Raw genomic sequence first — 21,726 nt, 5'->3', positions numbered from 1 at the left:
AATGCATAAAACCCTCATGTATAAACTCTATAGTAAATACCGGTTTTGTAAAACCAAATATGATATCTGAATATCAGCTTCCAGTTTCAGCTGTGAACTAGTGAAACATTTTTTGCAACCTTATATTTCTGCTCTACATTTCTGAAGGGCAAACTGCATTTTGAGGCTGTACTTATTCACTTTGCAGATACAACATTTATCACCAAAACATATCAGCTCACAAAACATGATGCATTGCCTTGGACTGTACTACTAACACTGTATACATTTGGAAAAAGTTAGCAGTTGCTGACCAGCTGCAGCATTAAAGGTCCCTTATTGTAGAAAGTCAGATTTCCGTGTCTTTTTTGATTAAAGCAAGTGTAGGGACCAATGAATACTGTGAAAGTTTATACAGAGAAATGCGCATAGCCTATACTCAGAAACTGCCTTCAAATGAGTCGTTGGGATTTCCATAAGGTTGTGATGTCACAACTATACAGTCACTGCCCTCAGCACGGCAATGGCTGCAAATGTAAATTAATGCATGTAAATAATTTCTAGTAGACACCCCCAAAAAAGGCATAAACCTAAAAATAATGTATCACAATGGAACATACAGAAATATGCAAGTCTTCATGATGACAACTTTCAATATTTACGGTTTTCTTTTACCCACATCTCTTCTTTGGACTTTCACTTTAGTGTTTTTTCTGTTTTGGTTTTGCTACTTTCCTTGAATTCATGGTCTAAATATTTAAGGGTAAGAGCAATAATCTAGTGGAAGAGCTGTTGGGATTTGACATTGAGAGGTTACGGGATGTTATGAAGTGTCCTGTGGTAAACATAAAATTACTCCAAAGAGCACCAAATTTAGGCAGCGTATTTCTAGAACTGCAATATAACTGCTAATTATGTACAATGTATGAAAAAGTTCTGCAACATTCGCACCTCTATATCATCAGTAGGGTCAGACTAGGTGATATTTAGTGGTTCACAGTCACGCATTTGGAAAAAACAACATTTTTTTTGCACTGTTTTCAAAAACATTTTGCAAGCAGGACTGTTTTCAATCAGCTTGCTGAATAGTGACAACCCGCAAGCTGGTGGCATATCCCAAGGCACTGAACCCAAGCTGGGTGCAGTACAAACAGTCTAAATTTAATAGAACTTAAGAAAGCATCCTACTTCTCCTTGTGGTGAGTGATTCTGAGCAACAGAAACATCTGTACCTTACGTGAGATGATCTCTCCACATCTGGCCTGAGCCCTGATTGTTTCAGGGGTGTGGGCATGCACCAACAGCTGCACCCAACCACTCCCAGATGTTTCTGATAGGCCAAGTGTCTAGCTGTTTGTTAGGCGTGGGGTGATCTTTGATCCTTCGACAGCGTTGGCTGTAGTGTTATCATGAGGAGGGCCTGAGAGGCTCTGAGAGGCACACAACGGAAGCGCAGCAACCTCACAGAAGGGCCTGTGGTGCACTGTGGTGAAAACAGGCATGGTAAAGTGGCTTCAGCTGTGGAAAAGAACTCTTTGGAAACCACCCAGCACCTCTATCCAGACCCAGTCGCGCTACTGGCATCGTAATAGAGGAAGTAAACACATAAGTATAGTACATAACCTTGTGATTTACAGTTGCACTGAAAGGAAAGAGAAAAGTGTGTAATCTTTGAGTGTGTTTTTATACGAAAGAAATGTAAATCTCTGAAACTTTGTAATAAAAACTTAAAAAATTATAACTCATAAAAACCTCTATGTTAATGTATTCAGCAAAGGCTTTGAGTTTTTCTCAATTTCTGCACTGAAATGCTTTTTCCATCATATATCACTGCTGAGTGGTGTAGCACATTGTTGCATGGAGGACAGCAATGTCTTAAATAACCCTTTTCCTTTTCCACTGTAAAAAAAAGAAGTTTGCCCTTCTGCTGACATGATCACTCTGCCTGAGCTACACGTGGCTACAAGCTCTTTGAACTGATGAGCATCCTGCTCCTACATCCCAAAGCTATAAAGGTCTAACCATCCCTGTCATCGTTATGACAGGCTTTATACACCCACCATTTTGTTTAAAAGAGAAGTGGTGTACACCAGGCCAGAACTTCAAAAATAAACATGGCATTTATGGACCGGAAAAGGTTTCACATAGCTGTGCCACTCCTGCTTCCTCTCTTATCCAGCATAGCTTGGTCCCACTGCACTTCAGCAACAGGTCCTAAAGAGGCAGCACAGCAGATTTTTTTCTCATTCATAGATACACATGCCTTGAGGTTTAGAGCATGTATCCAAGAGCCTTAGCACGCTTGAGAGACCACAGTGTCATCAGGGTGGACATGCCCATATAGGAATACAACACACGAGGGAGGGTAAGATATTGGCAGTAAACAGGTTATATGTTCTCCCTTAATCTGGCTTCAATGCAGACGTTGTTGTTCTTTTACAGACAATAGTAACAGTTCCTGACCCAGCCTCAACTCTAAGCAAACAAGGGGAAAAATCCTTCAAAATAATGTAACCTGCATCAGAGTATAAGTACTGTATGAAAGTATGGGACTGGGCTGCACCTCGAATAGCTGCAGGAATTAGATTTGCCAAAATGGAAAAAAAAAAAAAATCATGTGTTCAACCTAGAAAACAGGAACAAACCCCTTCTTATAAACATCAAGCAATTAAGATTAATTCTATGCAACCTAAAATTGAATGAGCAAACACCGCAATGTTAGTTCATTAATTTGGACTTTTTGTTAAAAACGTAACATCTATTATTTAGCTGCATTTTTTCTAAATTATTGGGCTCTGCAATTCCAGACTCAGACATTAGCCAAACATGGTGAATTATAAATATCTCATTGTATAACAACAGGGACAGTTTTAGCAGGAATTAGGACATCAGTTGTAAGTAATTTCATCGTCAGTATCATGGTTTGTTAATTTTTCATTTCAGTTCTCTCTATATCATCTAGCCAAGTTTTACATCTCAACATCATGATTAAAGATATATTTTAATCTGTTTTGCCATGCCTTGCAGGCATTTATTCACTAAATATTCTGCTCAGCCGCTGTGAACAAGCTACCATATCGCTTCATAACTCTTGAGCTAAAAAGTTTGAGCACTCAATTTAAAAATAAAAGTCTTGGCATAATTTCATTAGGTGGACCTTCAGGAATACCATGAAGCTTGAGACAGGGCAGGAGTGGGTCTCCTTCTTTCCTATAAACAAAAAATTAAACATTAAAAGCTTCACAACACTGGGGAGTTTGGGATTTAATAAATGGGCTACAATCTTTTTGTACTTTATGTCTCTAGACACAATCTGGTCAACAGCATATCAGCAGGAGCAGTGTAATTAAATTTTGAGAACCGCAGGATGAACTCAAAGTGATGTTTTACAATGCTACACCCTGTAATATTGCAGATAGTTTAGAATGTATTGTATCACAGGCGGAGACATATTTGCCCAAATTAGGACCTTTATTCTAAAAATGCCGGTAAAGTAGTTTTTGGTGGTTTCTGCACCACAGGCAGATGTGTTTTATAGCATGCACACAGCAGTGAGCTGTAATCAAATCACCAGAATCCCAAGTAACATCCCAGACAATAGTAGCCTGCCTGCAGGCCCAGCCTCACAGGGGATCTTTAATTATCTCTTGACACGGTAAATCTGGTGGCTCCTCGCAATAAACTACTTTGCAACAAACAACATATTGCATCATGTTGCTTATTTGAGCCTCTTGGATAATCTGGACAGCCGCTGTGTGCCAGTCAACCTGCAAGGCACTTTTCAGTGCAAAGTTTTGACTCCAAGCTTCTCAAACCAACCAAAGGTGACCCCTGGTGGCCATACAACTGAATGACAACTAAAAGGGTAAATGTATTCATTAGATTACAAACAGCATCCTTACTGAGTGAAAAAGCTTTCTGTCTCATTCAGGTTCAATCCACTAAATAAATCATTGTTGTTCTCAGTTATCACTGAAATCTGATGTGTTATTACAAAAAACAGTCTTTGTGTGTTGTGTCAGCCTAACTACAGCCTACTACTATGAAGATATCAGACTTATATTAAGGCCTTATTAAGTGAATTCACAAGATAAGCTGCCTTGTTTTTCTGTTTCATGTCGATCTAATGAATAAATTATTACACACTAAGACACTGCAACACTACATTGCAAAGATCGCCCCGACTTGACAAAAATAGATTAAATTTTTCAGAAAACACTTCAACACATCAAATACTCTACTGAACAGAAATGGGTTCTTTAAAGTTGACATCAACTTTGGGACCTGGTTAGGCAATAAGTGTGAAGGTTTGTTGAAAGAATATCTGAGAAGAGGCTGCACTTTGGCTGTAAACCACACACTCTTCAAATAGGCTACAAAGCTAAACCACAGCTATGTCTACATGGTCTCAGCAAAATGTGTGTTTTCCCAAAATCCTGCTGTAATTGAATGAAACTAAAAGAAGACATGTTGAAAACTTAATCTTATAAAACTGCACTGAGGCTATAATCTGTTTTGTCAAAATTCCAGATTACAAAAAAAAGAATGTACATGAGGACTCATTCATCATAATATTCAAGCATAATATATAATACATAAATAACACAACAATATAAATATCTTCTTGTGAGAAAAAAACAGCAACCGTACTAATATCAAACGTGAAACATATGGGTCGAGAGCCTTGGAGACTGATATTAAACATAATGCAAACATTGCTCCTTCTCTGTCATTCTGCAAATATTCAAATCTTTTGATTTGTTTACTTTTGACAGTTTAATACTTGCAGACTCAGAGTAAAGAAATAGACATTCTTAAATTGAGTGTGTGATCAATACCTTGTATTTCACTGTGACCTTTATTTCCCATTTTTATGCAGATGACACAATCTTGCATGCATTTGGCTCCTCTTCATTTTAAGAATTCAGAATTACAATCTGCCTTTGACAGCAACACATCTCTGCATGACCTCACAATTATACTGAATGCTGACACGACAAAATGTGTGTTAGTCTCGAGAACCCGTCATTCCAATTCATAGTTCCAGTCCTATAAAAACCTGGGGATTTGGCAGTCAGCAGTCTCACTTTTAAACAGCATGTTGAGTGACTGGTACAGAAAATAACAACAGAAATGGGTTTCTTCTGTTTCTAAACAAAGCATGTTTCTGTCTAAGGGACGGGAAAAGGATTGTTCAGTAAACCATCATGATGACATTCTCATGCTGTTTGCTCCACCTTTAAACACCTTGATGCAGTTCATCTCATCACAAGGGTACTATATAAAGGGAATGAATTACAAAGATTTTAAAATGTGGATGTCTCATTCCACTGGGTGATTTTAAACTTTTAATTTTGAATCTATTTAGTGATATCTACGATTGCCACAGATGGTGTCTGTGTCTCTGTTATGCCTGCCTATCTTTTCCTTTACTCTGATCACTCTTGTGAATCCTAATGAGAATAGCTACTGGTTATATAATTTGTGAGAGGAGGTACAAGCACTTTTAGTAGGAATTATAAAGTAAAGCTAAATTTAAATGTTATGAAATATCAATTGGGTCAACCACCTCTTCATGCACATCTTGTCTTTATGTAAAATAGCCTCTCTATGTAAATTGCCTGCTGATTTCTCTAGAGATTAGCTTTCCAGTGGGTCCTCAAGCCTAAATTTAACTTCTAAAACATAGCATGTATATTTTGCATTCAGTGGTGGAAAGTGTCTTTTTAAAGTACTTTTTCTCAAGTACTGTACTTAAGTACAATTTTGAGTTACTTGAGTATTTCCATTTTTGTTATTTTTCTACCCCATTAGAATTCAGAGGCAAATATGTGTGTGAGTCCACTACATTTATTTATCAACTTTAGTTACTAATTATTTGTATCTAATATAAAAAACATAATTATAATCAATAATTAAATGATGCTGTAATATTATAGATTTTAATCTCCAAGGGGAAATTCACAAGCTACACAGCAGATGCGACATTAAAGTGAACAATTACATTGAACAATGCAGTAATATAATATACATCATTCTGAAATACTGTATATCATTCTGCAAAGAGTACTTTAGCATTTCTTAATGCTCATACTTCTGTACTGTTACTTAAGTACAAGATCTGAGTACTTCCTCCGCCTCTGATTGCAGATATTAACAGCTTTATCGGTTAACTCTAAAGGATGCAGCAGAAAGGCAGCAGGAGGTAAAGAATGCGGAACTAAACTTCTGCTGCACACGTTTCCGACCGGATGACAATTTCGTTGGACAGTTTTCTGTTTACGCCTCAACGTGGGACAGTGACAGAACTTTTGTGGCAGGGAAATGATAAAAACTTAAAACCAGTCTTATTCTCTTTTTACGCATATTAAAATGGGTAAAAAGCGCCAAAGCGAGGACTCGCTGGAGTCAAACACTCCGGCGAAAAAAGAAAAGGTCCCGGAGTTCAATGGGACTGTATTTAAAGCCATGCTGAAGGAGCCCAGCACAGCCATGAAGGGTGAGTGTATGTGTACAGTTTGTTACACACAGTTAGTATTTGCTCACCTGTCTTTCTTTGGTCAATTCTTTCCTTTTATCGCCTCCAGGACTGCAGACATTTATATCAACCGCCAAGAAGCTGCCATGCCCTGACCTGTACGATGTGGTCGAAGGTTATATTAAAATCTCTATGGAGTGTGCAGAAATATTCAAACTGTTAGAGGGAGAAAAGCATGTGGAGAGTGAGGTAAGCTGAAGCACTTCTCTCAGTGGATTGGACTGACCTGTTCTTTACAAGGTAAAGTTCTGATGAAGTCTTTCTTCTGGCCCAGATGATGCTGATCTTTGAGAGCCTAGAGATGATCCTTCTAAGGACTGCCAGTGACCTGTCGCACTTCAACATGGTTGGCAATACCATTGTGAAAAAGACTCTTTCTAGCCACATGAAACTTCTGCAGGGCTCCTTCCATTCAGAAAATCACAGGTTGGTGTGATGACTTTAAAATGTCACTTCGCACTCAGCACAGTTTATCTGCCCGTGGCCATAATGTTGTGTTTTCTGTTGTGCACAGGTTTGTCCGCCAGTGCCTCAGTCTCCTGTCGGCCCTGGTGTCTCAGGGTCCAGAAGCTGCCAGAGAGGTTCTAAGTCACATTCATGTCAATAAAACTCTATCCGGGCTGGCAAAGAGGAAGGACAAGAAGGTGTGATGTAGCATTTGATTTGTACAACGTTCAGCTTTGAGGTCTGTAGGGTCGCTGTATGTTTACGTTCTTCCCTGTAAATTCTTCAGGGGAGACCTGATGTCCGAATGGCTTATATCCAGTTTGTGCTGTCCTTCTTGGTGTCTGGAGATAATGCTACTGTTGGACAAATATTAGAAATTAAAGGTAATAATTCAATTCAGATTTACAGAATGTACATCAATGTACAATGTAAACCATCTGTTGATGAAATGTTCTGTTGTTTTGTGTCAGAACTCCTGCCAGAGATCATTATGGGTCTGAAGGAGGACAGGATGTCCATAATCAATCTGATTCTGTCCACACTGAAGAGTAGAGTAAGTGCTCAGCAGCTCACACGCTCTATTTAAAAAATGAATGTATGGATGAGATAACTGTTGTTGTTTTGTCTGGCTGCAGGTTGTACTAAACAAAGGCATCAGTAAGACACAGAAAGTGCGTTTTTTCACACCTGCTGTATTGGCCAACATTGCGTCTCTGTATAAGTGGAACGGGATTGTGGATGCAACCACTGATGATAACAGAGTGAGTTAATTCTCTTGTGTTTGTTGACATACATTTCTCTTATCCAAATTTGCTTTTCAACCTGTAAGTCTAAATTTAATTTCTTCTTTAAGATGGAAGAGGACTCCGAGCATGCTGGGATATCTGTCATCCGGGAACTTGTTCACAGTTTCCTTCTTGACCTGTGTTGCTCTCGTAAGCATGGTATCAGCTTTCATGACGCCAGCTTTGGCACAGCTGGCAGGTTAGTAATTTTAATATGTCAAGTTTACTTTACACTCTTCTGAAGAGTCCCCATGCTGATCAGAGGATTTTTGCTGTTTTACAGAGCTGGCAACATCGTCTTGCTTCAGTTCTTGGTGGGGTTGAAGCAGGCCACAGAGGATGAACTGGTGGCAGAGCTGGTGGTGAATGTGCTGAAAGTTAGCCCTGACATACTGGCCAGATACTTTCAGGAGACTCAGTATTCATACACCCCCCGCATTAAAAGTGCTTGGCAGGACAATGTCAAGTTACTGAAAAAGGTAACGCTTCCTGTGGTATTTGATTTTTAAGAGACTTCCCATGTTTTGGCTAATATCTAGCTGGGTTTTTTTTCCAGAAAATAATTAATTTCATGTGAATTCATATGTCAGATCTATGAAGCCCAGCCAGAGGTGTCCACAGTCTTCCAAGCTTCTGAGGTCATCCCTGTCCCTCGCTTGCTTTCCATGATTATGGTGATATCTCTTCCTCCGGTCTGTAACAAGGCCTTCTTCACACAGGGCCTCAGTGTAAGTGACAGAGCCTCATAAAGAAGTTCATCAGAGCTGTAGCTGCAGTACCACAAAGCACTGAAAATGTGCTTTGTCATATAAAACAAACCTCCTCTTGTGTCCAACAGCTTGCCAACACAACAGTCCAGCTCACAACTCTGTCCATGATAAATTTCCTCCTGAAAAGAGCCAATAAGAACATGGAGTACCTTTTGGATAAGTCTGAGTGGCACCACTCAGATGTTTACACTCTCAACATGATGGACGAATTGGTGCAGCAGTACAGGGAGACACTGAGCAAGGTAAGCTCAGGAAAGTGCTGTATTAATACCCACAAACAGTAACGATGCACCATTAAACAACTCAAGTCTCCATTTTTCACGCTCTGTCTTAGATTTTGCCTGATATGACGAGCATAGTTTCGAAGTGGCAATCACTTAGTAAGAAGGAAAAGACGGATGCTGAAGAAAAAAAGACCAAAACTGAAGGGAGTGCTGCACAGACGGATGATAAAAACGAAATGCCTGGTAATAACATTTACAGAAGGCATGTAATGCTTATTTGAATCAGTCCTGTGAAACAACAGGGATGGCCTGCAAAGACATTTGATTGACTATGTTGTTTTTATGTTGAGCAGTTGCTGAGACAGCTGAGGTAATCCTGCTGAAGGCTCTGATTCTTCAGGTCATATGTCTTTACCAGAAAGTAGTGCCACATCTGGTGAGCCAGTGCAAATTTGACTTCAGCAAGCTCTTTAAAGGTAATTTTCATCATTGACTTCATATTTAAGTTACATGTTTCGATTATGATGCTTGTAGTTCTTCGGCAAAGCCTTCAACGTTTATTATTTTCCCGTATCAAGGGATTGTGTCAGAGAAAGGAGTGAGGGAAGAAGTTCCCCCAGTTCTGCAGTATCAGATACTGCAGTTGGCCTTAGATCTCCCTGCGAGCAAGTTCTCCTGGTTCCGCATACAGGTGAGGATTATTATTACTATTATTTCTATTTCAACCTGCATTCTCAGTCATTGTTGGTTTATAGACATTGCTTTGTAATCAGCAATGTTTCTAACGTGTTATGCTTTTCTTCCCAGGATGTTGCAGATACAGAATCATCATCGGGAGAGAAGTCGGTGCTTTACCTGCTTCTCAAGATGTTTGTCAGCAGCAGCAGCAGCCATCTGAAAACCTCCACACGGATGCTGGTTCTAAAGGTGCGAGACATTTCTTCTTTTGCATGCATACATACATACATTTACTTTTAGCTTGCTTTACATTTGAGACATTGATGTATAGATACTTGAAGTAGCTTTAAATCTTCCAATCAGGCAGGAATGAGAATTCTCACCACTTAGTTCACTTTGGGAAACAAACTATAAGTATGATTTTTCTCCATACTTTGGAAATACTTGTCATCAATAGAAATTAGATAAAAGTAAAACTCTAATACACTTTCTGAATACATTAGCAGAGCTCCCAGTAGTTGCCAAAATTTAAAGTACATCTTGGAGAATGAATTATTCCATCTGAGGGCACAGCATCATTTCAATAAGTTATGTTAGCAGTTCTTCAGCTACATCAGGGAACCGTTCAATCTTGCAGATAAGAAAAGTCGTTTCCATATAACTTGAAAGAGCCTCATGCATAATGATTCTGTGATAAAACTACATATTTATGAAGTTACTGTAATGAAGTGAGAACAGCATCAACAGTGCATTTTAGTTAATATTTTACTGCAAAAGTTTATTATAAGCTTTAAAATTTCTCCCAATAGTATTGCTAAAACTCAGTGTTAGCAAAAAAAAGCGACGGCTGTTTTTTCTACCTTGTGTTCAGGTGCTTAAGGACAGTGGGGTGTTTGAATACACCTGGGCTGAGCTTGAGCTCTGGCTTGACCAGCTGGCCAGAGTAGAGCCAAACCAACAAGAGACAGTCATCCAGTTCTTGGAGAGGGTGAGCCCATCTACGAAAAATCTTTATTGTAATAGACATTTCTGTCTATTACAAATGATAAGACATTTTCAATCATGACCTAGTAGTTATAATGGATAATAAACATATTGTCTCTTACTCTAGGTGTTGGTGAAGCTGGTGTGTAATTCTTACACATACACAGATAAGGTTGCCAGCCTGGTCCAGGAGGCAGCTTATCTGCAAGCTAACCTGAGTAGCCAGGAGGGCGACGCTGCCAGTATCCCAGTCTCACACATAGATGGTGAGCATTTTGAGATCAAACAGTCAAAGTTAATTAATCTTACCACAATAAGCATGTCTGTGAAACTTACATTCCTGATTATGTCTTCCAGACGTGTTAGACATGCTGGATGTCATTATGGATGGTAATGAAGGTGAGATGGAGGAGTTCGGGCCATCTCTGAGTGAAGACCTTATTATCCAGACCTTCCCCTTCAGTGTGGTGGTACCTGCTGCTCTGGAGGCCCGAAACAAACTGTCAGCAGACAAGGGTAAAGCACCTCTGCCTCAACTGGGACTGGAAAATGTTAAGAGTGGAACCACTGGGGTGAAAGTAGACGTTCTTTTGAAAATGCATATATTTAGTGGTGTGATGTTCTGTTAACCATTTTTCTTCTCTTTCTTAGGGGTGGTATATGAGTACTTGTCTGCGGTGCTTTCAGATGTGCTGCACTGTCAGAGAGAGCCGCTCCCTCTCTGTCTGGCTCTGCTGCAGTACGATAAAGAGCTTGTGTCCTCTGAACTCTCTGCTTCTCCTCATCCCTCCATCATACACCTTCATCAGTATTACTCCAAATGGCTACCAGAGCAAAGCCGGGAAGAACTGGTCAGTTTCTGATGAAACCAAAAGCTTGTTTAACTTAAAGGGTCTCATACCTTTTTCCTTTATGTAGAAAATAACGGTTCTCTCTTTTCACAGTTCAAGTCGTCTGAATGCCAGTCAGTGGGATTGTCAACACCCACTTCATTCACTGCACTGATGAAAGCTGCGTATATTCAAGGACCGAGCGCTTTGCTTGAGGACGCCTTCAGGAAGAATGTGGAAGGAACACTAGCTTCCATGTTGATGGCTGAGTTTCCAGTAGCAATCAAGCAGATTTTACTCTACATAAAGTCAACAGTGGAAAACCTTGGCACAGTAAGAGCACAAAAAAGCTTCCTGCTACTACCTAAATTACCAAGTTAAAAATATATACATCATCATCATACATCATGTCCCTCTGCACAGTTCTCCAAAAACATAGGAACTGCCCATCTGGGGACCTTAATGGCAATACTCCAGGATTTGGTGATCAAGCTACAGGGCTTTCAGGAGACCACAAACTCTGAGCCAGCAGCAGAGAACTCCCAAGAAGGATCAGAACTCTTCCTGGAAATCAACCAGTCATCCACAGTAGAAGCCAATAAAGAGCAGGTTTGGGGAATACTTCAACTTTTACAGTGACTTTTACTTGATGGGTTTTCTTTTTCTTCAAACTATGACTGATGTTTTCAAGTTTAATTTGACTATTTTTAGTATTACTGATTCTAATATGGCACCCTCTGTGTTTAGATCCTTCTGTCTTCACTTGGCTCCATCTTCAAGCATCCATGTTTGGAGCAGTGGTTTCTGGCTCTGGAGCTGGCTGCTCTGCCTCCTCACACGCTGAACCCCGTCAGACTGAAGCATCTATGTGCTCAGCTGAATGATGACATTCTGGCCTTGCTGAAGACCAGCACCCCCACTCTCCGTGATCTGGGTCACCTGGAGCTTATTAGTAGCTACATGGAGTCTATAGAAAAAGCTGTGCTCAAGGAACTGATGGAGAAGGTCTCCCAGGCTACAAAGAATGAGTCCAAAGCTTTCCAGGCCCTCCTGTCTCTGCATAGCTACATGGACTCCTGTAATCTCAGGGAGGTGGTCTCCAAGTTGCTACTCCTCCCTCAGGAGAGCCTAATCTCCCCCAGCAGTAAGGGCACACAGGCCGAGCTTAGCGTCTATGGTTATGCAGCAGTGCAGATCCTCACAGAGGCTAAAGCTAACTCTTCTCAGGACCATAGCATCTTTCTGTCTCAGGCACACCTCCATGGCCTGGGGACCCTGCTGCTGTCCTGCTCCAGTCCTGTGTTGGAGGCCTTCATGCTGCATACTCTGTCTAGTGAGCCAGCCAGTGCCAAGCTCATCCACACAGATGTGCTGCTGCACTGTCTCCAGTTGCCTCTCCCAGACACTCAGGCCATCAGCTCTCTGCTGCTGCAGAACTGCTCCACGCACCGCCTCTGCTTTGAGTTGTGGTGCCTAGAGCCAGCAAACATGGAGAAGCTCTCAGACCAGACAGAAATATTCCTTCCACTCATCAACACCTACCTACAGGTGGCAAGTAGAGAGGATCCGGCCAGGCCCAAAGATGGTTTGTGCTTAAACAAGATCTCTAATGTCTGAAAGCATACAGCGCCACGATTTGTGTCGCTCTTTTTTTCTCTCATTGCCACTTTTCCATTCATTTTAATATGCTGCATGTGCTGTCTTTTTATAGTGCAAAAAGAAGTTTTAAAAGCCTTGAAGCAAGCACTGCTCGCAAAATTGTCCGAGTGTGTTCTGGGAAACCTGACAGAAGACTCTGGGGCCCAGCTTACTGAAACACTCTCCAGTCTGATCAAACTCTCTGCAAACTTGAAGGACACCAGGGACTTGATTAACAATCTGCCAAATGCTCTCCAAAAAGTGGACAGTTTTGAAAGGTTTGACCTAACTCTTGACACTTAAGTAAATTGTCAGTATCAAAATGTATTATCTAAATGTTGCTTTCTCTTCCAGGTGGCGTTTAGTAGATGTTATCACTGAGAAACTGGCTGATTGCCCAGAAGAACAAGAAGCCTGGAGAAAATCTGTCACCACTGCTGCCCTCAAGTGTCTCATCGCTGCTTACAGTAACTCTAAAGATCAGGCGGCCTCCCTGTCAGAGCAGGAGAAGAGCATCCTGGAAAGACTGCAACAACTCCTTGTGGGTTTATGTTCCTCACACATGCTGCACATGTTTTGTTTTTACTTGATTCGTTTTTTTACAATTTGTCTTCTTTGTACAGACATCAGCTGAAGACATCACTGCATCTGAATGGAACAGTTTTGTCAAGAATGGACTGAAGTAAGATATTTGGTTTAATTCATTCTGCTAGATGTTGTTTCAAGAGCGTCACATCAGATTATTGTTTTCAATCAATGACCTAAAAGATATTCTTCCACTGTAGATATCGCTACAGAGATCATCACTTTCTGAACACTTTGAGCAACCTGTTGGAACTGATGTATGGTAGCAGTGAAGTCCAGAAGGATCTGATACCTTTATCCACCCTACACATGATGACCAGCAGCCATTCTCTGTTCCTGCCCACCATGTTGGACTCTAATGAAGAGTCTAGCAGTTGTCAGGCTAAAGGTACATATGGAGTAGAATATAATGGGGAAACACATTAAATTACAAACCTGAAGCTTTATTATGTAGTTGTTTATTTTCTCATTAAACACATTTTTGTTGTCATTTTAGAATCGTTGGTGTCCCTACTTCTCTGTTTGGTGAAGAAATGCCCAACAGTCTGTAACATCAGTCACTTTGTTGTACTTTTGGGAGCATATGGAGCTACACTGAGTATTTCAGGTAAAACAGGAAATCTAAGTACTTTTGGGTTTGTGTGTTTGTTGTCTTTCATTCCTCTCACATCTTGTTTTGTTTTGCAGATCAGAAACTGTTACTGCTTCTTCAGGAATACGAAGGAAACAATGTCAGTCTGCAGAAATTCCAGTAAGTTATGTTCATATTTGTAGGTCATACATGCAACAAGTGCACTTGTTATTTGCAAAGACTGAATATGTGTTTTTAATTGCAGATCCTTCTTGTGGGGCCCAGCAGCTGTGGAGCATCACAAGACCAGGAAAAGTCTGGGAGCTTCCCTGTGGAAGCAGGCAAGCTCAGATGACCTGTTGGCCCTGCTGAAAACTGACCGGATGCTCCAAACTATTTCACACTTTCCTCAGCAACGCAGAATCTTCCTGCAGGTCGATATTTTATTTATATTTACTTTCCAGAAGAACATTTTTATAAAAAATGTACCTTTAGGGGAGACACTATGAGGGAATCTTATTTAATATGCAATAATAGTCTGAAAGAAGACATGTTATGTTATTGCAGAAAATAGCCCAAAATCTCTAAATTGACCAGTGTATCAAAAAAACTACGTTTATTTTATCAACACTGGTGATGTCAATCCATGCTGACTGTGTTTTAAGCACAGAGAAGAATTAGTTTCACTTGTAGTTTTTTCTTTTAGCATCACAAATTAAATCCCATCCATCTTCATTGTGATTGGGTGGCTGCAGAATAAGTTTGACATCTAAGAAGGGATGAGTGAGAAAATATGTTTTTAGTTATTCGGATAAACCTTTATACTTTTTTTCTCTCTTATAGGATGGTAAGGAGCTGCTGTACAGTAACAATGCCATAAAGGACCTTGGGAATTTGTATGATCCCTGTTTCCTTTTGCCTCTATTCAGCTCGATACTGCAGCCAGGTGACAATATATTAATGCTTTTGCCGTTGCTCCTAATCAGTTAAGGTTATCACTGCTTTTATAGTGCGGCGTTTTTCCCCTTTTCTGCGTGACAGAGTGTGTGATTGACTGCCTCAAGTTTGTATCCACCCATGCCCTCGGAGTGACTGTAATGGCTCTAAGTAGCTACGACTCAAAAGTGAGAGCGGCAGCGTATCATGTGCTGAGCTGCTTCTACCAACATCTGGAGGGAGCTCGAATCAGGGAGAAGAGACAGGTAAAGTGTCAGTGGGAGATGGTGTGTGAATATTTAAATATTATATGTGTGCAAGTCACCTCCGGGAACACTGACGGGCTTGTTTTTATCAAATAGCTCCTGTACTTGATGGATACAGTGAAGAATGGAATCCGACAGCCGAATCAAAGACTTCCATTTGTCCTGACCACTTACGTCACCAAAGTGGCTCAGCAGATGCTCAGACCTGGTGTGTAACCCTGAAAAAGTCCCTGACCAGAGTAATTTGATTCATAGTGTTTACATAAGGATATAGAATTTCTTTTCAAACTGATTAGAAACGTTGGATGATAAAATTTTAATCCTTTTGTGTGCCCTACTTGATGCAATTCTATATACAGTTTATGTTTTACTATTGCGTGCTGCTAACTGACTTTAACCCTCTGATCATTGACCTTTTTCTTTGTTTTTCCTGATTTCCCAGAGGACCACATGTACGTGGTGTTAAACAGGTTTCTGCTGTCCCATCAGAGTTTGGACTTCAGGAGAGTCCCTGAGTTCTTCAAGCTCTTCTATGGCTTTGACTTGGAGGTAAAGGATTATACATTTATAATAATAATGATAAACGGACATACATTTTTTTTTGCTTTCGACTACTGCAATTCATTATGAATGACTGGTAAATTCCACCCTGCTAAGAATAAATGACGTTCCAAATAAACTCAGCGTATATCAACAACATTTAACCTTCATCTGTTTGTTTTGCTCTGCTCAGGCCTTTTTATAGAATGCTGTTATCTGTCTCTGTGAAGGACAGTTAACTGGTAGTTTGACTGACCCGTCTGTTTTTTCTGCAGCATAAAATGGAGCGTGAGTGGATCCTGAGTGTGCTGGAGGAAGGGATAAGTGATGGACACTGCTATGAGTTGTGTGACCAACAAGGCATCTTTCAGACCCTTTTAAGCTTCAGCAGCAGCCCTTTGTGTGATGAACACTCCCAGGTACACACTGTGGGATTCATGATGTAACACATCAGCAGATAAATCTTAAACTATGTGACCAAAGAAATGAATAACAGTCCCAAATTAAGCATGACAACTAACAGATAAATGAGGAGATTGATGCTCTGAAGTGCAAATACATAGGATACTTATGTGCATTTATAATGTGCATTTATTTCTCATGTATCTCTCTCTAGGCACAGATTATAAGGGTGTTGTGCAAGGCCGCTCGTGTAAACAGAGCAGCTTATAACCTCACCAAGAGCTGTGGGCTCCTCACCTGGATAATACAGATGCTTGAAAGAAGGTAAGCTTGACATGAACATTCATATTACTACAGTGGTTTCTTCAGTCAGTTTTGTATTTTCTACATAACTCTGTACTTATTATCCTCCTCAGGAATCTAGACCAGCAGCAGCTCAGTGCCATCATAGATCTGCTCCATGTGCTGTGGTTTACTAACCTCGGGCAGAAAGAGAAGCAGGCAGATGAAGCCAAGACTTCCGCCTCCTCTACAGAGGAGAAATCTCAGAGCTCCGTGAAGTGTCTCCCACTGCCACTCATCAGTGAATTCCTGTGTGTGGCATCAACTATCAGCAGACACCTCAGGTAAAAACTTAAGTTTCAGGTCACTCTTCAGTCACCTAAATGAATCATAAGATGCACTGTTGACAAAAATTGAGATGTCAGCCAAAATCTACATTTAATAAATGTTAACTGTCTTTTGGTCAAGGATGTCATTGTTTTTTTAATCTCCTGGCAGGTTGTGTGTGAAGGCCACTCAACTCAGCCTGTTTCTGCAGACTCTTTGCTCAATACTGAAGCATCGTGAGACAGCTCTTAATGTAAACGAACAGGCTGACCAGCTAATGCTCCACCCACAGCCTCTCTCCTGCACTGAAGCCCTCGCTCTGCTTCTCTGCTGGGCCTCCCTGTCCCGCAATACAGCACTCCTCACCCAAATACAAGCCTTGTCTGAAAAGCACAAAGTAAAGGAATTGCTGGGTGAGTGCCATTAAGTGTAACGTTAATTCTACCATACGGAGAAGATTGTACAAATGTTGTCATGGTTGTACTTCTGCCAAAGGGATGGACAAAATACTATAAAGGAAATAGTGACTAGCTTTGACAATTACATAAATTATATTTTTTTTAAATTGCAGGTCCATAATTTTTTGTGTTTTTGAGGCTTTTATATCATTCTGCAGCTTCTCATTAGTGTTTATTATGTCTTCAAATGTAGAAATTCAAATTCTAGTTCAAGTATGTATGTTTTAGCATCAAAATGCTGTTTTCCCAAGTCCTTCTGAAGACTTCTTCCCATGTGACTGGACTTGGGATTCTGCATTATGACGTTACCACACATAAACCCCCTATCCCGCCTAATGTGCCTCTCCTCTTCATGTGAGTGCTGCAGGTCTGTGTGTCTGTTTGAACATGGCCGAGGGCATGTATGAAGTAGACACAGATGCGGGGCTGGCTGCAGAGTGTGCTTCTGATTAAGACAAAATTACGCAGCTTCCAACAGGATTGTTTTTGTGCTTTTCAAATGTAGCCACAGCCATCATCTTCTGTCTCCTAGCTTAATTTCTTCCAAACTAACTTTCATCACTCTTCATGGTAAATTGTCAGTAAACTTCTGTGTGTGGGAGGTGAGGGTCAGTAGAGCATCAGTGCTAAAACCCCGGAACAGAATGCAGATAGTCAGATAGTAATTTTAGGAGTTAGCTGAGCAATTAAAAAAGAAATATAGAGCCGAAAGGCCAACAAATTATGATTCATGTTCAAGACCAACAATGAAACCCACATTAGAAAGTTTTCATCCTTCTAGACTGTAACACTAAGAGCACCAGCTCCGGTCAATAACTGCTCCAGGCTGGCTGCACTTTTACTGACCCCTGTGTTCTCTTCTCTGTAGGGGAATGAATAGAAATGAGGCTTAAAAAGAATCATGTTGTTATATGTGATGACATTACATGTTGGACTCTGTCACAGTTTTTCCATTACAAACAGTGGAGAATTGAGATCACTGTTCTGTTTCACAGTATCTAAATCATTCCTTTTATCTTTAATGGCATAAACATAGTTTTGTTCATCTTCTTCCTCAGGGACGGGGAAGGATAAAACCCGAGGTAAAGGCTCCTTTTCCAAGGCCCGCACAAGAAAAGACAACCTGGCAGAGGATGCTGAGACCGAGAACCAAGAAGAGAGTCTCCTGACAGAGTGTAAATCTTACCTCAGCAGAATCTTTGTTCACTGGGAACCTGTGTTTCCCCTCTCTGAACTCCAGCTGGCTCAAACAGGAGACAAAATGGATCCCAGTCAGTTGGCCAGTGATACTGCACACCTGCTCACCAAGTGGTCCCTGAGGTGTTTGGTGGAGGACTCGTATGATGAAAACAGAACAAAAGAATTCTTGCACTGGGTCAGAAAGGCTTTGATAAAACGCAGGGAAATTGTGGATGTTGTGTCCCTCGACCCTGGCTTAAAGGCAGACCTCCTTCGACTCCACCATCAGGCCTTTGAAGCTCAGTGTCACTCCAGCATGTCAGCAAGAGTGGAAACCTTCCAGCTTTTTACCAACATCATGATACACTCACTGGAGACCCAAGGCCACCTTCCAGAGCTGCATCCGGCAGTCATCTCTGCCTGCCTGCCAGAGGCCACTCTTGATCAGTCTAGACGTGGTAAGAGCCTGCCACCGTTTTCACAGACTATCTGTGACTGCCCGTGTGCATTATAAACAGTACTACATCAATAATGTGATAACACTGTCAAAACACTGTGCCTCTCTTAGAAACTCAATTTTCCACTCTGTGCTATGAAAAGATCTCTGTTGTCCTGACACACTGGAGTCTCAGAGAAGGCCATTTTTAAATATTTTTGCTATTTTTTTATGACATTAGTTATTGAATGAAAGATATCTGGCATGTGTCCCATGACTGTTTATCACTGTGCTTCTTTTGATACAGATACAGGTTCACTTTCTTTCGTATATTGAAATAACATTATAAAAAACATTAACTTTGTCCAATTTAGAAGTGGACTATGAAAGTGGATAAAGATATTGTTACATTTCGCAGAATGTATTAAAGTTCCCATCGAATAAACATGTTCACGCTCCAACCCATGACAACTGGCAAAGTATTCAAACTGCTTCTGTGGTAGTTCCCACTACAGCAGTGTCTCTAGGACCATATTTTCCCATGACGCGCGCACACACACACACACACACAGACTCACAAGGTAAAAACAATACCAGCTGATGCTGTCGTGGCTGTTAATGAGCACAAGCATGTTTACTTTTTCTGTCAAAAAAAAACAGATAATGACATCCTGCGGGAGTGTCCTTCAGGAAGATGACTCGATTCTAATATGCTGGAGTGTAAATTAATCAAGCTTCTTGTTTTCTCTTCTCCAGAAGCTGGGCTGTTCCTGTTGTCACTGTACATCAATGAGTTGTGGAGCGGAGCCACATCCGCGGAGCTGTTCCTGTCTCATGTCACTCTGGTGACCAGAGCCAAATGTAAAAGACAGAAAGCCTCTAAATCATCACTGATTCCAACAGCCGTCAGAGCCATCTGTGATGACATCATGAGCATGAAGAGTTAGATGTGACATCTGAACACGACTGTGTTCTTTAAAAGAAGAAACCTTATAGTCTTTCATTTTGCTGATTTGTTTGGTTCCTGTAAAACGTCTGAAGGTATTTTGTAAAACCTTTTGTAATAAAATGTTGATTTATGAATATATTACACTTTTTTTTTTTACTGTTTTTAACATACTCAAAACATTTTAATTGTATTTGAATTTTGGGGATTTAGAATACAAAAGGTTTTATCAACTTAATTGAAGAAATTGGATTCAATCGAGTAAAGCATTTTTTCCCAAAAGACTTTATTGATTTTTCAATAAATATTGAACAAGTACAACAGCATATAGCACACCATAAATAAACAGAAAAAACAAGACACCTTACATACACAGGAAGTAAGCAACATAGAACAACAAAAAGGCAATGTAAAATCCATCCAGGCAGCAACAAAAAAGAAAACACCCTATATTCAGTTCGGATCCATCCACCATGTCACCTTTGTCCAAGCTGAGTGAATCTAGTACGAGTATTGTGTCATGAAGGTTTCCAGGTCAAGAAAGAAACAACCTACATCTCATGTGGTAATGCATTAAAGGTCTCTTTGTACAACAAAGTGACAGTAGGAGGGGTATACTGCGTCTGTTTTAAAAGAATATATTTTCTTGCCAAAAGCAATAAATTGTCCAGCAAGTTAAATATAAGAGATAGAAGTGACATATGTTTAGATGCTATGTTGGATGTTTACAAGATGAGAACAAAGATGTTGAGAATATAGATTAAACTGTTGCTGAATTAGCAGAAAAAACACAAAAAATATCTTCCTGAAATTGATCTTCCATTACCTTAATGCCTGTCCTCTGAGGAAGCACAGTCTATGCTCCTCTTGTGCTTTTAACATCTAGGACAGAGTTCACATGTGCGTACACTGCCAGTTAAAGCACAGAATAATAGTTGCATAACAATTTGTTTAATGATAATGATGGCCTTGCACTTTGTAGCTATTCGGTGAAATGGAAAGAAAGCTGAATTGTTTGCTACTTCTTATAGATCTGCCTTAAAACCTCAGATCTGTCTCCCCAGCATATTTTCCACAGCTGTGTTTTCAACATCCTGATTTTAAATTTGTGTCCGTACTCATCCATAAAAGTGGTCCCATTCAGATTCAGCTTCAGGTCAAGTAGCTGATGTCTCTGACTTCCTTTGATTTAGGATCTGTGACTCCTGCAATAAAAAGAAGAAAATGTTCAAAGTTAAAGTTGAGTTTTGTGGCTTTAGTTTAACATATGTATATGTGAATATATATGAACTGTATATGTGTGTAAATATACATATACGTGTGTGCATGCGTGCGTGTAGTACACACACATATGATAAATTAGGCTAAAGACACAAATGTGTATGTATATATCAGTGCTTTAGTGTTTATGTAGATTATACATAACTCTTACCTTGGTAAGTTTCCACTGCGACACATAAGAGTCAAACTGAGAAAGAGGAATCCCAGAAAAGCAGCCAGAATGATCCAAAATATTATAACAATTAAGTCTGGAAGGGAAGAGGACAATCGCTGTTATTCTCTCGTAACACAAAAACACAAAAACTCTATAAAGTAGACTTACATTTATTGTATTTCAGCTTGCTCTCATCAACAATCACAGGATCAAGATAATCATAATAGTATTCCCATTCATCGTTAACAGCAGAGGTAGAGTTTTCAATGACAGCCATTATCTGATTTCCCAAGAGTTGGTAGAGAAGAATAAAAGCCATGAACCACGATAAAAAAAAAAGTTGTTTCTAACACATGTAGAAAGTTGTTCCTGTGAGAGAAACGCCTCCAATCCTCACCCACACAAATGTTTGTCTGCTCCACTCCACTTGTTTCTCTCTATTCTGCTCTGATTGAAGAGTTCAGGAGATGCATGCAATGCGCAGGTTTGG

General features: G+C 40.2%; 2 protein-coding genes across 2 annotated transcripts; one reads left to right on the top strand and one right to left on the bottom strand.

The window, feature by feature from the left end:
• Nucleotides 1-6,255: 6,255 nt before the first annotated feature.
• urb1 (URB1 ribosome biogenesis homolog) lies at nucleotides 6,256-19,942 on the top strand. Its single transcript, XM_073483086.1, has 39 exons — nucleotides 6,256-6,478; nucleotides 6,567-6,706; nucleotides 6,792-6,943; nucleotides 7,032-7,161; nucleotides 7,251-7,347; nucleotides 7,435-7,517; nucleotides 7,600-7,725; nucleotides 7,818-7,948; nucleotides 8,033-8,228; nucleotides 8,340-8,477; nucleotides 8,588-8,761; nucleotides 8,854-8,986; nucleotides 9,097-9,219; nucleotides 9,322-9,434; nucleotides 9,551-9,670; nucleotides 10,293-10,409; nucleotides 10,533-10,671; nucleotides 10,763-10,921; nucleotides 11,057-11,256; nucleotides 11,350-11,568; nucleotides 11,659-11,844; nucleotides 11,983-12,820; nucleotides 12,947-13,151; nucleotides 13,228-13,414; nucleotides 13,497-13,555; nucleotides 13,659-13,846; nucleotides 13,955-14,065; nucleotides 14,146-14,209; nucleotides 14,295-14,463; nucleotides 14,873-14,975; nucleotides 15,071-15,231; nucleotides 15,328-15,439; nucleotides 15,674-15,780; nucleotides 16,047-16,190; nucleotides 16,388-16,497; nucleotides 16,590-16,799; nucleotides 16,954-17,195; nucleotides 18,299-18,877; nucleotides 19,612-19,942. Exons 1-39 carry the CDS (start codon nucleotides 6,352-6,354, stop codon nucleotides 19,800-19,802), a joined length of 6,783 nt encoding a protein of 2,260 aa, XP_073339187.1. The 5' UTR covers nucleotides 6,256-6,351; the 3' UTR covers nucleotides 19,803-19,942.
• Nucleotides 19,943-20,068: 126 nt separating this feature from the next.
• Nucleotides 20,069-21,643, bottom strand: mrap (melanocortin 2 receptor accessory protein). The gene is made up of 3 exons (XM_073483097.1): nucleotides 21,405-21,643; nucleotides 21,234-21,330; nucleotides 20,069-21,006 (listed from the first exon to the last, which is right to left on the bottom strand). Exons 1-3 carry the CDS (start codon nucleotides 21,553-21,555, stop codon nucleotides 20,991-20,993), a joined length of 264 nt encoding a protein of 87 aa, XP_073339198.1. The 5' UTR covers nucleotides 21,556-21,643; the 3' UTR covers nucleotides 20,069-20,990.
• Between the last annotated feature and the right edge of the window lie 83 nt (nucleotides 21,644-21,726).

Source organism: Pagrus major, chromosome 2 (genome assembly GCF_040436345.1).
Source record: "Pagrus major chromosome 2, Pma_NU_1.0".
Taxonomy (NCBI): domain Eukaryota; kingdom Metazoa; phylum Chordata; class Actinopteri; order Spariformes; family Sparidae; genus Pagrus; species Pagrus major.
This window is presented reverse-complemented; position numbering and strand designations above follow the sequence as displayed.